At 39.5% G+C, this 17,727-nt stretch overlaps 1 protein-coding gene across 1 annotated transcript; it reads left to right on the top strand.

The window, feature by feature from the left end:
• Positions 1-2,747: 2,747 nt before the first annotated feature.
• XK (X-linked Kx blood group antigen, Kell and VPS13A binding protein) lies at positions 2,748-11,676 on the top strand. Its single transcript, XM_007424054.2, has 3 exons — positions 2,748-3,060; positions 6,092-6,354; positions 10,847-11,676. Exons 1-3 carry the CDS (start codon positions 2,816-2,818, stop codon positions 11,674-11,676), a joined length of 1,338 nt encoding a protein of 445 aa, XP_007424116.1. The 5' UTR covers positions 2,748-2,815.
• The last annotated feature ends 6,051 nt before the right edge of the window (positions 11,677-17,727 follow it).

The raw sequence follows: 17,727 nt of genomic DNA, 5'->3' as shown, positions 1-17,727 counted from the left end.
CACTGCAGATCTTGGAGCTATTTCTGACATTAATAAATGTGTACATTGGTGAAGCCCCAGTTGGATGACAGTATATGCTGAATTATTTTAAAATAAATTGCATATATGAAAATCAACAAAATAACAATTTATGTTGCTGTTATATATCCACTATTTCTAATCTCTTCCTATTTGTTTCAGCGTGCTATGAACATCACATACATTACAAAAAACTTCTATTCCTAGCTTTGATATCTACTTCTTGTCATTGTTGGAATTAAGATGAATGTTCTCTGGTAGAATAGTACCTTAATGTTAAATAAAAAATTATAGCTACTATAGTACTTTGAACACTTTATTTCAAAATGTTCTTTATTGTATTAGTTTTGTATTGTAAACTAGAGAAGTGTATAAGGGAATAGGATGCACTTTTTGGCTTTTTAAAATGGTGATCAAAATAGTGATTTAGAATAACAAAATTCCTCCACCAATCCATGTTGTTTATATAAAATATATGTGCTTGTTTGCCTTAATCCAAATAAAATAGAACTATGGTGTATGTGCTGTCGATATTTTCTATGTATTGAAACCCCACTGCTTTGTTTGGCTGTTGGTCTCAGAGGAAGTCTTCAAAGGGACAGTCTTCAAAGCAACCATGTGATCGTTCCAAAGGATGTGGCTGCTTTAACATTTGCAGATGAGGGCTTTGCTTGTACTAGCATGCTTTGTACTGTATTAATAAACAGCTACCAACTCAGACTTTTTCTCCCCCATTCTGGATCAAGTAATAGCTGGGGAAGGTGCTGGAAAAATGCTGTCTTCTTCTGGCCCCATAGTTTGGCTCCAGTTTGAGGTCTGTGTGCCTGCTTTTACCAAACTCCTATGATGTCTTCTCCAGTTCTGGTCTACTTAAGCTCTAAATACTTCCATCATTCTGGTGGTTAGCTGGCAATTATTTAAATATTTCACACCCTCACCCATTGTGTAAAGTGTTATTCCATTACATCCATGCTATCATACATGCACATTTGAACCAATTTTCAATTATTGAAAAGTGTTAAAAGTGAAGACACTTAAGCAATAGCATATTCCAATACAGCCCAAGAACTGGAAAACAGGACAAGTTCTGCCTGAGAAAAGCAGTAATAACTTCAACCCAAGGTTCAGATACTATGGAATTGTGGTTTATGAAGTTACTAAGCATAACTTCAAAAAGATGTAATAGAACATATTTGCCAGTGGGGCAAGCACACACACGACTTATATTTGAATGTAATTTTGCTATATTCAGTTGAAAGGATATTCCATGGTTTGAGTGAATTTGTACTTGGCAACATGTAAAAATCTTTTCCGTACAAATTAACTTATCCACTGTCACCATGTTTTTTTTAAGTCTCTTTTAAGTTAAAGTTCTATTAGAGTGGTGTAAAAGAAATTGTAAGAACCAATCAACTAACCACAATGCTGTTGGGGATATAATGTATAGAGATAGCCTTCCTGCCACATGCCTCAAAAAATGGTATGATAGGAACATTCTTTGGAGACTGTTTTGCACTGGACGTTTCATATATGCAATCACAACATGATTCAGAGTTACAGGGGTCTCATTCTACCCTCCCTAACCATATTATGAACATGCCCAGTAAACAGCTTTGTATATCACATCCTTGTGTTCTCTTCTCTCCCATCCCCAGCCCAGAGCAGCTAAAGTTATATTTAGCCACTCATTTTAAAGTGTTTTCCATCTTTGTAATTTTTGCCATGGCTATGATCTAGCACATGTTTCTCAACCTTGGCAACTTTCAGATGTGTGGACTTCAACTCCCAGAATTCCCCGGCCACTTCAAAAGAATGCTAAACCCACATTCAGAAGTAGCCTGACAGAAAGTCCTTGGTAGAAAGGAGAACCATTCCAGCACCCATTTTCACCCATCCCTGCTCCCCTCCATGTGAGGGAGAGTGGTTGTTTTCTCACAGGCAGGCAACTTTTCTGCCAAGTCTAGAACTGGTAGATAGTACGTGGATGTGGCTACCTGTTCTGCCAAGAGTAAGGCGAAGGATATATTCCCTAGTTTCTTATGTCAAATGGAACTACCAGTTTTTTCTTAACAAAATTCAGAAGAATGCTGAGTAGCCAAAAGTCTGTAGTCAGACTTTTACCACCATGGAAGCAGAGGCAGTGGTCACTGGGTGAATTGAATATCTACTCCACAGCCTGTCCAAAACCATTCTCCTCTCATTGTCTTGAGATACAGTTGGTATCATAATTCGTAACCAGTACCTAAGACATTTGTGAGACACCTGGATGGATGAAGCTTTATTGACGACTGGTGTTTGGGAAGCGGAGTAACATTCAGGATAAGATGAAAAGGCCTCCCGTTCAATCCATCTCTTCCTTTGCCTGTACAAACTAATATGGGGTATATCGTTTGAAGTGGGGCCAAGCCCCAGCGCGTGGAAAAATCCCGGATGCCTCCATCTTCGTTTCCCAGGTATAGGGAGCCCACTGTTCCCAAGCTCCGGTAGTTCGCAGACGAGCCGAGCTGCGACCCAGGGGCTCCTTCGTTCATGCACGAGCCCCGAGACCAGGAAGCCCGATCCGGACGGCTCGCGTTCGCGCTCGCGCCGCAGCTCCCTCAGGCCCGACCCCTAGCGGTCATGCCTTGCAAGCGCCAGTCGGTCCTCTCTTCGCCCAAGAAGACGAGGCGCCGCTACAGAGGGAGATGGGCGTCAGGAGGCCTCCGCTGCGGGTCTCTCTGCCCCGGCACGCTTCCTCCCTCGCAGCCCCCTGAGCCGCCGGTTGACCTGCCGGCAGGCAGGTCTTACAGGAGAGGCGATGAAATTCCCGGGCTCCGTCCTCGTCTCGCTGTTCCTCTTCGTGGCCGAGACGGTGATCGCCTTGTACCTGAGCAGCACCTACCGCTCGGCGGGAGACCGCATCTGGCAGTCGCTGACGCTACTCTTCGCTCTCTTGCCTTGCATCCTGGTCCAGTTCAGCCTCGTCTTCATCCACCGCGACCTGAGCCGGGACAGGCCGCTGGTGCTACTGCTCCACATCCTGCAGCTGGGACCCATTGTCAGGTGGGTGGGGCGGTGGCTCGTGGAGGAGGAACCAAGAGGCGGCTGGCCGGGCCGGGCTCTTCCCCGCAGGGCCCTTCAAGGTGGATGCGGTGCCCTCGTTCCCGAAGGGCTCCAGCCCACGACGACAAGCTGTCACACGCTGCACGGAATGGCACAGTTGGCTGGTGGGCCCTGGCCCTGGCCCTGTAACTTGCCGTGGTGTGATGAGGGAGCCCATTGCTATAGGAAAGAGTAGGCGTTCGGATACCCACAGTAAATAAAGAGCTTTCCCTTTGATACATCTGCGAAGCCTATTCTCCTTTTAGCTGTCTGAGGACCTTAAAAAAAACAAACTGTTTGATATGATGTGTTAATGAATCTGTTCTCTGAATAAACTAAAGATCTATATTAGTGTTTCCCAACCTGGGCAACTTTAAGATGTGAGGACTTCAACTCCCAGAATTGCTGGCTGGGGAATTCTGGGAGTTGAAGTCCTCACGTCTTAAAGTTGCCCAGGTTGAGAAAACACTGATCTATATGTATGTCTGCCTGCTGCAGCTTTGTGTATGTAGTATTCCAGTTGTTGCTGAAAGGGCACATCCATATCTATAGGGAGTAGATAAAGAATAATATGATAAGTGTACATATGTGATTATATACCAAAATATCCAAAACAGTAAGCAAGAACTGACTTTTTAAAAAACTGTAAAGTCTGAAATCCTGTATCCAGTTAACCTAGGAGCACATCTCAGTAACATTAATTGTAAATGTACTTCAGGAATGGAGACTGTGATCCTATCGCTCAATAACCCTAGTTAGTCTGACCAATAGTAGCCATGATGGAAGTTGTAGCTCATTAATATTTGGGTAGCCATAAGTTTCCCTAACTGGGAAGCTTAATTAATACTTCTGTATGAATTAATACTTAAATATTTTATCACTCCAGTGCTAATATAACCTGTCCCATTCACTTTTTTCCCCCAAAAGAGCAAGTCAGAACTTGTAGTACATTGCTTCTGATGTGGATACATTTTTACAACTCAAATATAAATAGGATACAGGCTTATCAGAGAAATGACAACTGAAACTGTAAATAAAAACAGTGATGTATTGATTCAGGGTGCCAAAAAAATACCATCCACAGCAGGGTGATTACTTCATTAGGACTAACCTAAAGGGTGCAAAACCTTGATGACAGTGTAATCCAGCTGCAGTTGAGGGCGACATCCTTGGAAGAACAAACTGGAAACCAAAAGCCAAAGTAATTCTCAAAATCTAGCATGCATTTTTGTGAAAGAAATAGAGTGTGATCCTTACCTTGCATGGAGATTATATTTGTTTTATGGAAATTGAGAGGTAGCATCTGTCTGAAGAAGTTTCAACATCTAACTCCAGGAGGTATGAACTCAGGAGTCTTTTTGTACTAATAAGCTGGAAAATTAAGAGGGCCGAGAGTCTTCCTCACTTTCATAGATCTCATTGTAAATCACAAAGTCATGAAGATAAAGTGAGATTAGTAGTGGTAAGCATAAAAAAGAATCGAATACATTGATGAGAGAATGAACCTATATAATTTGGAGTAAAACTTTAAAAAAAACCTCACACAGTTCTTGTCAGCAATTCCTTTGAAAAGTTGTATCTTTTCCTGGGATCCTGCAGATGCCCTGATAGATGTGCATGAATTAAGGAGTTGTCAGTCCATGCTTCGTGTGCATCCATGCTTGCTCCAAAGCCACTTTTTTCCTTTGAGTTTGAGATGCTGTACAGTCATACCCGTCTATTTCCCAGTATTTTTGCCTGATACAATGTAATAAAAACAATTTGTTAATCCACAACTGGTTAAACTCATATTTAACAGAAACCAAGAACCTGTGTCTCTCTGAAAATTAGACGCATAACAAAATAAAAATATTCAACTTTCTCTTCTAGCAATTTCACTTTTAGCTAACCATTGTTTTTTTGTATGCAACAAATGCTATTGCTGTATCCCAGAAAAGAGTGACGAAACCAAGCCCTGTTGATATGAAAAAAAAAAAAAAAATCCCACTGTCGTCTGTTCCATCAGCTTAATAAACTAACCGTAATTCAAGAAAGAGACATTCAGAGACCATTTGAAAAATGCATGGAAATAATTGTCAGATGAGACTGTTAATTTCACAGGAGCATGGTTTGAAATGGTTATAGCATCAGTGCCACATATCTTAACTCTAAATACCAAAGCTTAAGATATCAAGAAATAATCTAAATGAAAACAGCTTTTATGTTCAGTGCAGAAGAAAGAAAGTATGTGTCAAATACCTGTAAGGTTTAATTTTACATATAAACCCGAGATTATAATTTGTGTATTGGGATATGATGATTTTTAAAAAGAATCAAGTTTAATTCTAAGCCTCTCTGACACCAATATGGTCTATAGATTTAGTATACAAATACAGAGAATGGTGAGATAAATGTGGGTTTGGGGTTTGTTTGTTTTTTGCTCCCTTCAAGTCAGTGTTGACTCCTGGCAACTGCCTGGACTAGTCCCTACAGTTCTCTTGGCAACATTTTTCAGAAACGGTTTGCCCTTGCCTGCTTCCTAGGGCTGAGAGAGAGGGACTGGCCCAAGGTCACCCAGTTGGCTTTGTGCCTAAGGTGGGACTAGAACTCAGGGTCTCCTGGTTTCTAGCCTGGTCCCTTAACCACTAGACCACACTGGCTCCCAACATATGTGTTGGGCCACGTAAATTCAGTAATGCTGAATGTTGATCATATTAGCATGTAATTAAATAGTATTCTATCTAGAGAAGGAATCTTTTATCTAAGTAATCTCTTTCTATAGGGATGTTTAAAATATTCTGGATATTCATATAATATACTTAGTACTATTACTTTGCAATAATGTGTGATCCATAATTTTAATAAATTTAAGTGTGGGTTAGCTGGTTGGTGTGCATACAGACTGTCTTAGGGAGTGACAGAGGAGGAATAAATGCACATGCACTATATTACAGTTTTGAAATATCTGATAGAAATAGACAGCTTGATAGTTTCTCTTGTTTATTCTTTCCAGGTGCATGGAAGTTTTTTATATTTACTTTCATGCAGGTAGAGTGGAAGAACCTTATGTCAGTATCACCAAGAAAAGGCAGATGCCAAAAGATGGACATTCAGAAGAAGTTGAGAAGGAAGTAGGCCAGGCAGAGGGAAAGCTGTTTACACACAGATCTGCGTTTAGTCGAGCATCAGTGATTCAAGCTTTCCTAGGGTCTGCACCTCAACTAACACTTCAGCTGTACATCTGTGTTCTGCAACAGGAGATCACAGCAGCTAGAAGTATGTATAACTGAGTTTTTCTCTATTTTTGTTTCAGTAAGTGCTTTGTGATCAGAATTATAGGTAAGTAATGTCTAAACCTTCTTCTCTCTCTTTTTTAGGAGTACACATAAACCATTAGACAGAAATATGGTTAAACAAAGAATTTTTTGTGCTATGGCTGACTTGACATATGTTGACAGAAACATTTTCAGGCAGTTGGTGCCACCATGCTATTTACCAAAATTGTGGGCGCCAATGCTTTTAAAATAAAATATTACAGTTTAAAATAAAGTAAGAATGGCTGAGATCTCAGATACTAGATTAAGCTAGAATTTTAAATTCTTTTAAAATATGTTTTTAATCTGGGGCTACCAGCTGAGAGTATTGTACCAATTAAGCGTGGTTCCAGCGAAGGGTTTTGCAAGTGGCATAATATACAGATTCTGCATTGTCTATATTTGCATCAACTCATTATTTGCTTAAAAATGTTTTATTGAAAAAAAACATGATTGGTTAGATTCATTTCACACACTAAACAATAAACTATAAACTGTACTGTACAACCACAGTGTTTATATTCACACAGCTCACTAAACTGAAACCAAGTAAACCACATTATAATATAGTGATATATCTGAAAAATATGTGTATAAATGTAAAAGCTCCTAAAAAGGCTGAGCAGTGAAAGGCCCTTGAGTAACCCTCCCACCAGCTAGCTGTTAGAATTCAAACAGGATAGAGTGCTCTTGGAAAGGGGTGCTAAAGGCATGTTAAAAAGAGCCTGAATAACAGTTGATGGGCAGGGGGAATAGGCAGCTACTTTACCATGCAGACATACTCAGCCCCACTGCTGGTATGGTAAGGTGTTAATCATGTTTCTTTTAAACTCAAGGAGCCTGAATAACAGCTGAGTGGTGGGGGGTGGGCTTCACAATTAAGTGACAGAACAGCTTCATGGCAGCCCTGGCCCCTCTCCAGTGCTAATGAGGTGTTTTTCAGGCTTTTTTCTTTTTTTGGAAATGGGGCCCAAAGAATAGCTGCCTGGAGGCAGGAGGGCTGCTCTGTCTCTGCTGCTTCACTTCAGGTCCCCATCCTTAACTTCTTTGTCATCATTTTGGGCTAATTGATGCCCTTCGAACAGTCATTCACGCCCTTGTTATCTCCCAGATGGACTACTGCAATGCGCTCTACATGGCGCTACCCTTGAAGAGTATCCAGAAGCTACAACTGGTCCAGAATGCAGCCGTGTGGGCTATTTTTGGAGCCCCAAGGAGGGCCCATGTAACGCCACTGCTCCGCAAGCTGCATTGGGTGCCAGTTTGCTTCCAGGTCCAATTCAAGGTGTTGGTTATCACCTTTAAAGCCCTACATGGCATGGGGCCAGGTTACCTAAGGGACCGCCTCTCCCCTATGACTTCAACCCGTCCCACCCGATCACACAGAGACGGTATGCTTCGGACCCCCTCAGTAAAAGAACTCCATCTAGCGGGGTCCAGAAGGTGGGCCTTCTCTGCAGTAGCCCCGCTCTTTGGAACATTCTGCCCCCGGAGGTGTGATTGGCCCCCTCACTCCTGGCATTCCGTAGGGCTTTAAATACCTGGTTCTACCACTTGGCCTGGGGTGGGGAGGGAATACCTCAAGCATGGGGATGGCTAGCCCCATAGAGGCCTCCTGTCTTCAGCCTCAGATTTTTCATCTTCTTGGACTCTCTTTCCCCATTTTTAGTAATGCTTTTAACTGATGTTTTATGTATTTATATGTTTTTAATGTTTGTTGTGAGTTGCTCAGAGTTCCCCCAGCGGGGGGAGATGGGTGGGTGAGAAATTTAAATAATAATAATAATAATAATAATAATAGTAATAGTAATAGTAATAGTAATAGTAATAGTAATAGTAATAATAATTCCTCTTTCAAAACCAGATTTTGCAGCCAATTCCCTGCTCAGATCCAGGTCTGAAAGAATCCGACTTTCCCACAGCAGAATGGGCTGGAGGATGGGGACTGGAGGGCAGGGGCACAGGGCCATAAATGTTTTTGATCCCCTGCATTTTTCTGATCAAATGGTATAGCTCAAGCAGACTTGACGAAGAAACTATCTGGAGCCTGCTCTTCTCTGTTTGACCATGACTGATGGTTGCTGTATGGACACTCCAGCTCTGCCTCTCCTCTTGGTTGCAAAACATTTCATGCTCCTTCTTCTTTGGAGTGGCTACAGTCACACCACAAATGGAACTTGCAACAAGTATGGGATTTGATCAATGATTATACTGGAAGTAGGGATGATGGAGAACCAAATATTAAGGTGCTAGAGCAAATTTCTTTCTTCTTTATTATTGTGATCAATAACCAAAAGTATGCACACACAAAATTGGCAAAATGGTTAAAATTATGTGCCACAGTAAAAATAGTAATAAAAATAATATTAATACGAAACAATCAGCTCATTGTGGATTCTACAGGCAATGTAACTACATGTAGACATTTATCCAGATTGCATCATCCTTATCTATTATGAATACTGAAGATAGAACAAAACTGAATGCACTGGAAATGTGTGTGGATGTCTTTATAAAAAAATACAACGTAAGAAAAAATGAGCTGTGGCTTCCACAGAGCCCATCCACCATGGACAAAGGCAATCTTTATGTAGATTTTTTTATTTATATTAAAATGTTTCTTCCATCATTTATACTTTTGTGGGGAACAGACAGCAAGAAAGCCAGTAACCAAGATTTATTATTTATTTATTTTTATTATTATTAATATTTTTTTTTATTTATTTATTTATTTGATTTCTTTAAGGCAAATAAATCTATTGTGGAGTTTTTTTGTTGTCAAGGGGGGAAGACTGATTTTTATTTTCTTTTTCAAATGGCATATAAAGACCATATTTGGGTTGCAGAAATCTGGACAAACCCATGATGGCTGCAAAGAGATACAGAAAACATTGACACTATGCTGCCACCACGTGGCCATTTGGATTGTTGCAGCCCAGATATGGTAACCATAATGTGAATGGGGGGGAAAAAAGCCAAGACGCAGGGCGGCAGAGGGAGCATTTTAAATAAACCACGATGAAGGCGGGGGAGTGAATGGGCTTTTTCTTTATTTGCTTTGTTTTTCTGGTGGGGAGGAAAAAAAGCCAGGAAACCAGGTGCTATAGGAAGCATATCGTTTATGTAAATAAATACATTGTATGTTTTGGTGGCAAGGAGGTAGGTGGGAGTTTTGTTTGTTTATTTGCTTATGATGACAGGCAGCAAAGCAAGGATAATACAGTTCTGTTTTTGAAAGTTGTCTGGTTGTTTGCTGTATGTATATAGAAAAGTCAGTTAATGGAACTATTAACTGTTAATGAGTGTAAATTGCAACACAGCTGCAAAAATACAGGCATAACAAAAGTTTATAATCTTAACTTAAAACATACCTGCCATTTGATTAATATGGCTGAGCCTCTACCTCCAAGTTTTGGGCTGGCTTGGACGGGGTGGGTGAGGGGGCACAGACCATGCCTGATCAGCCTAAAATGGCCATCAAAGTTCTGGGGTCACCTGACATCAAAAAAATGGTTGGCAAATGCTTCAGATTGGATTTATTAGATTTCAGCCCAGGCACAGTCATACATCCTTGCTCCCCAAAGCTCAGCCATGCATTCAGGAATTAGGTAACAGCTGAATCTTGGCAGACTACTCAGTGCTAGGTAAGTTGTCTTATCTAGACATGATAGGAATGATTGACCTGCCTATTGACACTTTATGCCTATTACAGGACATAAGCCTTCAAATACCGCAGCCCAAGGATTTAATATGAAACTTCTTCCTCTTAGCCTTTCAGTTCAATTGACTTTGGGATGTTTTTGCCAGCTTTGAGAGTGGAAGACACTCACACAATTCTGGTCCAAGCAGTGGTGGCTCCAACCACATCAGATTCAGCCCTTGCAGTAGCCATATCAAAACATGGCAGAATAAGAGGGAAAGTATTGCCTAAATACTAGAACAGCTAAGGATGACTTCAGGCTGGCTGAGTTATGGGCTGGGGACCAGATGAAGGCAACATTATAATAATATGGCAGAAAACGAGGTTGCCGCCAGGAAAGGTTTTCTTTTTTTGGAACCCTAAACAGGTGCTTAGCCAAAAGGGTCTGTGGGCCACTCAGAGGTTCTGAAGGCGATATCTAGCCCATAGGCCAGTGACTCCTTCCCTCTGAGACAAGACTTTGCACACTTCAAGATCAGTAGCTGAAATCATGTACTTTAGTAAAGAGGTTCCAAGGGCTGCTGAGATGCATGATGTTTCTCTCAAGTCCTGTCGTTAAGCAAAGCAGACTTAAGTGGAAATACTGTCCAGCAATAGGAATAAGTAAAAGAGGCCTGGAATGGTGCTTTGCTTAAGGAAGATAATATTTTAATGCTCTTTGTATGGTTCTTCACTTCCAAATATAGTCCTATTCCTGTAGTTTGGACAGTGCTGCTTTTAAAAAATGATTGTTTGTCATATTTCTTTTTCCAAGGTATCTTTATGGTCCTTTCCCTCCTGTCAATTGTGTATGGAGCATTGCGATGCAATATTCTGGCCATTAAGATCAAGTATGACGATTATGACATCAGCGTGAAACCTGCTGCCTACCTCTGCATTTTCCTCTGGAGGAGCTTTGAGATTGCAACCAGGGTGATAGTCCTTGTCCTCTTCAGTTCAGTTCTTCAGATCTGGATCCTGCCTGTGGTGCTGGTGAATTTCTTTGCTTTTTTCTTTCACCCTTGGATTCTCTTCTGGCAAAGCAAGTGTACTCTGCCAGAAAATATAGAGAAGGCCTTGAGCAAAGTGGGCACCACCATTGTCTTATGCCTCCTCACTTTCCTGTATGCTGGCATCAATATGTTTTGCTGGTCAGCTGTGCAGCTGAAGCTTAATGATTCTGATTTAATTGACAAATCCCCAAACTGGGGTAGGCTGGCTTTGTATTATTTGCTGAGGTTCTTTGAGAATGCTTTTCTCTTGCTAATGTGGTACACGTACAAGACAGATGTCTACACATATGTATGTGCGCCAATGCTGTTCTTGCAACTGCTAATTGGCTATTGCATAGCTGTCCTTTTTATGCTTGTGTTCTACCAGTTCTGCCATCCATGCAAGAAGCTTTTTTCTTCCAATATTTCTGAAGGATTGGTAATGTGCTTCAAGTTTTTTTGTCATGTCTGCAAACCTCTGACATCTAGCAGCTCTGTGGAAAAGGCGGATTTAAAATCCCCAGAGGATACTGAAAATGATGCCCAGGCTACTTACAAGGCAAATGAATCCCAAAATGGAAGTACTCAGCAAAGTGTATCTTCTAATGCCTAGAATGGGTGTCTGATTCCCAGGAGATCCTGCAAAGAATCACACTTCTTATTTATGACCTTATTTTGCTTATAAAACAGGTATAATAACTGGGATATGTCTACATTATATCTTAGCCAATGTTTGTAAGTTTATTGTATCCAGTGGTTTGGCACGAAGGTATCTCCTTTCATGGCTGTTCTGCTTATTATGATAGAAAGCATGTTTTCCTAGCAAGCTGTTGCAACCTTGGTTTGGTTGTTCAGAAAGTGTGAAGATAATGAAATGCCAATCACCGTTAACTACGGATAGTGTCTATTATGTATCTCACTGAGCATTGACCAGATGCCAGGGGATCAGAAACTTTGCCCCAGTGGGGCTTCCCCTAGGTCATGAGACATGACAATGTACTGACAAAGTAACTTACCCCAGAAACATTCTAGGACTAAAAAGTTTAATAGAAAAGGGAGGAGCAGAACATCATGGACCTATAGTTTACTTCGAGGACAGGCTGGGCTTTTTTCCCCATGATACCATTTCATCCAACTATCAAAACTGGAACTATTTTTTTTCCCTGAATTCAGAACTAAACATGGAAAAATTGCTGATCCGCTTAATTTATAGATTTGGTACTGCCCTGCTAAATTTTCTTTCAAAACTGTCACATGTTGTTAACTGATTCCAAAAGACAGCCTAAAGATTTGTTTATAGTTTTGCTTTTATTCTTGATTAATTATGTTTCTGTTTTATACCTTGCTGTGAACATTGGTGAATCAGTGTAATACAAATGCCATTTATATGTAGCAGCTAAGGAAATTTTAAATCATTGAAAGTAAGTATTAGACGTGTCTTAAAATTGATTTTCTGCCATTTTATACAAATCCTTCCTTTACGTCAGTGCTTATATTATTATATTACTGAAAACAGGAGAAGGTTTATTGGCTTGAACTGATATTTTAAAGTGAATTTAGGATTGAAAATCTGGGCCAGGATTTTCAAAGCAGATTTGAATGATGGGTTTTAGCAAAATAGGAGAACATAGTTCAAATTGCAGTTACAAGTGGAAGTCTATTAGATAGATGTTGAGCAAATCATGATCTTTGGTTTTTAAATTCCTTTTCAATGTCATCCTTGCTCCTCACTGTTAGAGGTGTTTTATCATGCAATCCTATACATATTTTCTTGGAAAGAGATCAAGCTCAGTTCAGGGAGCTCACTTTTGAGAAAATATGCATTCCACTACAGCTTATGTCTCCTTGTCATGCCACATGGTGGATCAGAAAAACTGACCCAAAGCTAACCCAACATGCTGTATGGCCAGCCAAGGAATTGAATCCAATCTCCAGACATTTTGCAGCTACTTGTCTTATCATCGATGAGAATAATTGAAAGTAATATGGCCTGTTTCATCGGCCACAGCCTGACAGTAGTCGTGCTCTGGCAACCAAAATCCATACCTTCCTGAACTTCAGCCCAATTCTCAGGGCAGTGCTTTGAGCAGCCAACTTGGGGCTGGACCTAGGCATCCTTGCAGTAGCTAAGGCCAGTGCACCATAGAACTATTAACAGGTTTGCCATTTTACCTTTTTTATAACAAATGTACCTCTGTGCACCTGTAATGAAGAACTTCATGGTTTTGTATCTGATAGACTGTTTTGCTCCCAGAATAAAAATAACTAAAATCACTATGGAGACAATTTGCTGTATTAATGTGTCTGTCGAGAACAGGGGTAAGTGCAAGAGATATTAAAAATATTGATGGTTCTCCGTGTGGTCTTTAATAGAAGTTACCCTTGCAGAAAGAAATATCTACAGGTTATGTTAATCCATGTAGCAACTCTAATATTTGCTGTACAGATTCAGGTAGGGTGGTGGGCATAATAGTTTTCATTTCCTTAACTCTTTCAGGACTGTTCCTTTGCCTGCTTCCAATTTTGGGTGATTTTAGCTTCAGTGTAGTTTTACCTTTTTGGTTTTGTTTTCTTATTGCTACTGCTGGCCCCTTTTAAATGTATCTATATTGTGGCTGCTTTTAAGTTCCCTTTTTCTTTTAATATTATCTCTTTTTCTCTTTTTAAAGCACTTGCTTTAAACCTTTTATTCCTATTTCCATTCTTGATGACTGCACAATAAACTTGATAAAAGATTTTCATTCTGCTCTGCCAGCCATTTCCAACCTCACATCATTTGAATTAAATAGCTGCCTATTTAGGACAACATTCAAGAGCTTTGTTTCAAAAGCCCAGAGAATAATGCAGATTAACTAATTTGAAGAAGAATAATTTTACAGAAATTCAAATATAGTCATTGTAAAATCTGAGAAAAAACAAGCTCTTTACTGCCAAAAAATGTTTGATTGAGCAGGTAAAATAGTATTTCTAAACTAAATATCTTCATTTAATGTGGCCTTTAGTGGGATAAGCAATACACAAAACAAAGTCAAACTAAATTTTGCAGATTAGATTTCCTTATTATGGGTTGTTGTTAGCCCAAGGCGGTTGTAGATTAAGGAAACGCATTTGCATTACTGAATCTGAAGACAGGTACACTGGGTTTCTTCAAGATACTTAACCAGCCCACCACGGGATTTTGCCCACATGTTATACCCTCAGTAGTCAGGCATCTTCCACCAATTATCGTCTAGATAATTCTGTTTCCACTTTTATTTTCTTTCAAACTTGTTCTCTCAAGCATCCTGCAGCTGTTATCTTTCCGTTATGGTATCTTTTATGATGACAGATACAATTGTCTCCATACATGCAAAGATAAAGATACAGAAATAGAGATCTGACATTTTGATGTCTAAAATCAATAAGGGCTGATGGCTAAGCTTGTCCCTTCTCCACACCTGAAAGCTTCCTTCTCCCATTTTCCTTTGGTGTCTTTCATAATAATAATTACGTCCACAAGGGGGCAGTCCTCTTTCAAACATTGGGTTGAACTAAATATGACATAGGATCCAATTTAATGGCACTGTTTCTTTTTTCTAGTTAGCTTACAGTGCTGCTTATCAGTCTCCCTTTCTTCCTAGGCAGGTGCAGATCAGGACTAGCAGAACTGAGAGTCCACCTATATGTGCCGAGCTGGCAGGATGTTCTAAAAAAAAATGGAAAGGGAATGAATCAATAATATAATGAATAGATGATAGGCATAAATGATAGGAGGAAAGGAACTGGTAAGACATCAGGTTATATGCTTCTGATATTCATAGTTTTACATAACTTGTTATTATGGATATATCTTTAAATGTTGGCAATCTTGCTTATTATTTACAACAAAATATACACAGGACATTCTCTGTTGTTCACTTACACAGCTGAAAGAATGTAAGAAGCAGTGGATTTCCTTATCGAGTAAGGCCCAGTGCAGAAAATCAAATCTAGCAGCCTTTTGGCAAAACTACCCTGGATATTAAATGTATTTCTCTTTCTAATAATGCATTTATTGGTTTGTTGTCTCCTTCACATCTTCTCCCCATCTTAACTATAATTTGATCAGGTCATCTGGTTTCTGTTCAAGGTTTTTTAAAGTGACAACATTTAACACTTATTTTACTTTTGAAATGCACATTTTCCAATGTTGAGCACAAGGGTTATTATCTACTGGTAGTGAGTAAACACAAGTATAGAGAGGGAGGTAAAAGAATTGTAGGAAGTCTGAAACTTGCAGCTTAAATGCAGGAAAGTTCTGGTTTAGGTAAGAACAGAAAAAAAGGAAGGAGAATTTTGAACAAACAAGAAGTTGGAAATATATATTCTGACAGCTTTTTCTTGTGGTTCAAATGTTGCAAAATAACTGAAATTCCCATCATAACATTTTTCATATATTCATTCAACTAGGGCTACTAGATCTGGCCTGCTAATATCCAGGCAAACACTATTGGGGAGCAAAGAGATGCAGAGGACTCTAACTCAGTGTTTTTCAAACTTGGCAACTTTAAGATGTGCAGACTTCAACTCCCAGAATTCCCCAGCAGGAATTTCTCATGGCTAGCTGGGGAATTCTGGGAGTTGAAGTCCACACATCTTAAAGTTGCCAAGCTTGAGAAACACTGCTCTACTCTTTGCTGTCATCTAGTAGTCATCTGGATTGTTGCTGCCCACATCTAATTCAAACTAATAGAAAATGTATTATTACCTCCAGATAATAGTTTTATGAAATATGTTTGCTACTTTTTATTGTAATTCATGAACTAAAGGAAATTGGGGGGGGGGGAGGAACCATGGCAGGATACTGGAGAAGAAAAAAATTATCCTGAGGTTTCACATCATAATAGCAGCTGCATGAGAAAAAAGAGATGAGAAGAAATCCTTTTGTGGGTTTACTTTAATTCAGTCACATAGGACTCAAGCCTTCTATCATGTATGTCTTGTAGAAAATCGGAAAGAATGTTTTTCAGGTTGCACAAATTGCAGCTGAGTAAACCATTATACCTACTGCAGACACAGTGGATTTTCAGATGGGTGGATTCCTATACAGGAGTATTTGGGAATATGATACTTTCATGGTGAGTTGGTACCAGTAAATCTGAATGATGCAAATTGGAACATTTCAATTATAACTGAGAAGAGGCAATCTTGACACTTTCAATAAAAGAAAACTGAATGTAATTAAAATATGAATGTAAGAAATGAACATTAAGCATGTTTAACACCTCTGTTTAAAAAGAGGCTTTTTAAAAGAACTAACAACCATACCTCCTAGATTCTTCCCCACAATTGGCTGCATCAAGCTGAAATCTCTGCCTATAAAAATGAAATTTCATCAAAATTTCAAAAGTACCTGAGGTAGCCTCGTCTCTCTGCAGGGTTCTATGACTTTGGTGCTCATGTAAATAATTTGGAAACATTCCAAACTTTGAATCAAGTGCCAAGAAGATTTCTGGATAAGCGTTTCATTTTATTGGAAGCATTAACTGTGTTCAGCTTCTGAATGAAACATTTTTTTCTTTACCTGTACAACACTTTTACCATATTGACTCACAAAACAAAACCTGAAAGGTAGATCCCCATAAATTTGTTCAAACAGATGGAGAAAGTGAAATTGATTGATCATAAGGGGCTTATTATGATCAGACATCATATGGTGATCCCGGGATACAATAGCAAGGTTGCCATGCCAACTGAAGTGGACATAAAAGAAGAAAAAGGACCCTGTCCCTTCTTTGGGGTGTAACCTGACATTTATATGCAAGCCTTGAGCACAATTCTTGAAGTAGAACACCTTGTTTTGATTGGACTTAATCTTGGAGTTGTAACTAGGGACCCTCCTAGCATCAGTCTTCTAATGTAAATTGGCAGATTTCTCTTTTGATAACATTCATGGCGCCTCTTCAGTTTAATCAAGTTGGAAACAATAGAAACACCCAATGCTGATTTAAAACTATCTTTTGTCAGGGCATATGATACTTCTACTTTGGTCTACCAAAGTTTGATGCTTTAATAAAAACAAGTTATAATTATTTATAATCAATGCACTGTTACATGGTATCTGATTAGTTCAGCATATATTTTTAGAAAGCCATTTATTTTTTGCTGTTTGGGTTTCATTTCCTAATTCTCTGATGTCTGCAGCTGCTCCCCTTGAGGATATGCAAGTCAAAGTGAGTACAATAGGGGGTTTCAACCACACACTGTTCAACCTGACATGTTGAGATAATTTGAAGAAAGGTAAAACAATTGTTTCCATTCTGGGAAATCTCTGCCATTCCTAGCATACTGCAAAACTCACACTGACTCCAGCCACCTGCACAAACCAGAAGACAGAATTAGACTGAAGGGGATTAAATAAACATCAATACCTCTATGTTAAGATGATGTTTAGTCAGTAAAACATCTAATGAATCACTAAAGGTGAGTTGGAGAGCAGATAGCTATATCATGCAATAGTGAAGAAACAGAACTGTCCACTGTTTCCATCTTTCGGGGGCGGGGAAAAAGGCTTTTGTTAATTTGTAATTTCACTCCATCTCCACATTTATGTAATTTCCCCCCACTGCTTATTTACAGCAATGGTTGAAGTGGATTGACCTGGATTTTATGGTTGTGAAAGGATTAAAAAAAAAAAAAACGCTCT

The sequence above is a fragment of the Python bivittatus genome, unplaced genomic scaffold, assembly GCF_059951505.1.
Source record: "Python bivittatus isolate LINGU-HERP-01145 unplaced genomic scaffold, Pbiv_v1 ctg000350_np1212, whole genome shotgun sequence".
NCBI lineage: Eukaryota > Metazoa > Chordata > Lepidosauria > Squamata > Pythonidae > Python > Python bivittatus.
Note: the sequence above shows the minus strand (reverse complement) of the source record. Positions and strands in the feature narration are given on the sequence as shown.

Bases quoted from the DNA above. Each gene is read 5' to 3' on its own strand.
- XK (XM_007424054.2), top strand. From the start codon at position 2,816: ATGAAATTCCCGGGCTCCGTCCTCGTCTCGCTGTTCCTCTTCGTGGCC. The intron at 3,061-6,091 runs GTGGGTGGGGCG...TATTCTTTCCAG, and splicing joins CAGCTGGGACCCATTGTCAG to GTGCATGGAAGTTTTTTATA. The intron at 6,355-10,846 runs GTATGTATAACT...TCTTTTTCCAAG, and splicing joins GGAGATCACAGCAGCTAGAA to GTATCTTTATGGTCCTTTCC.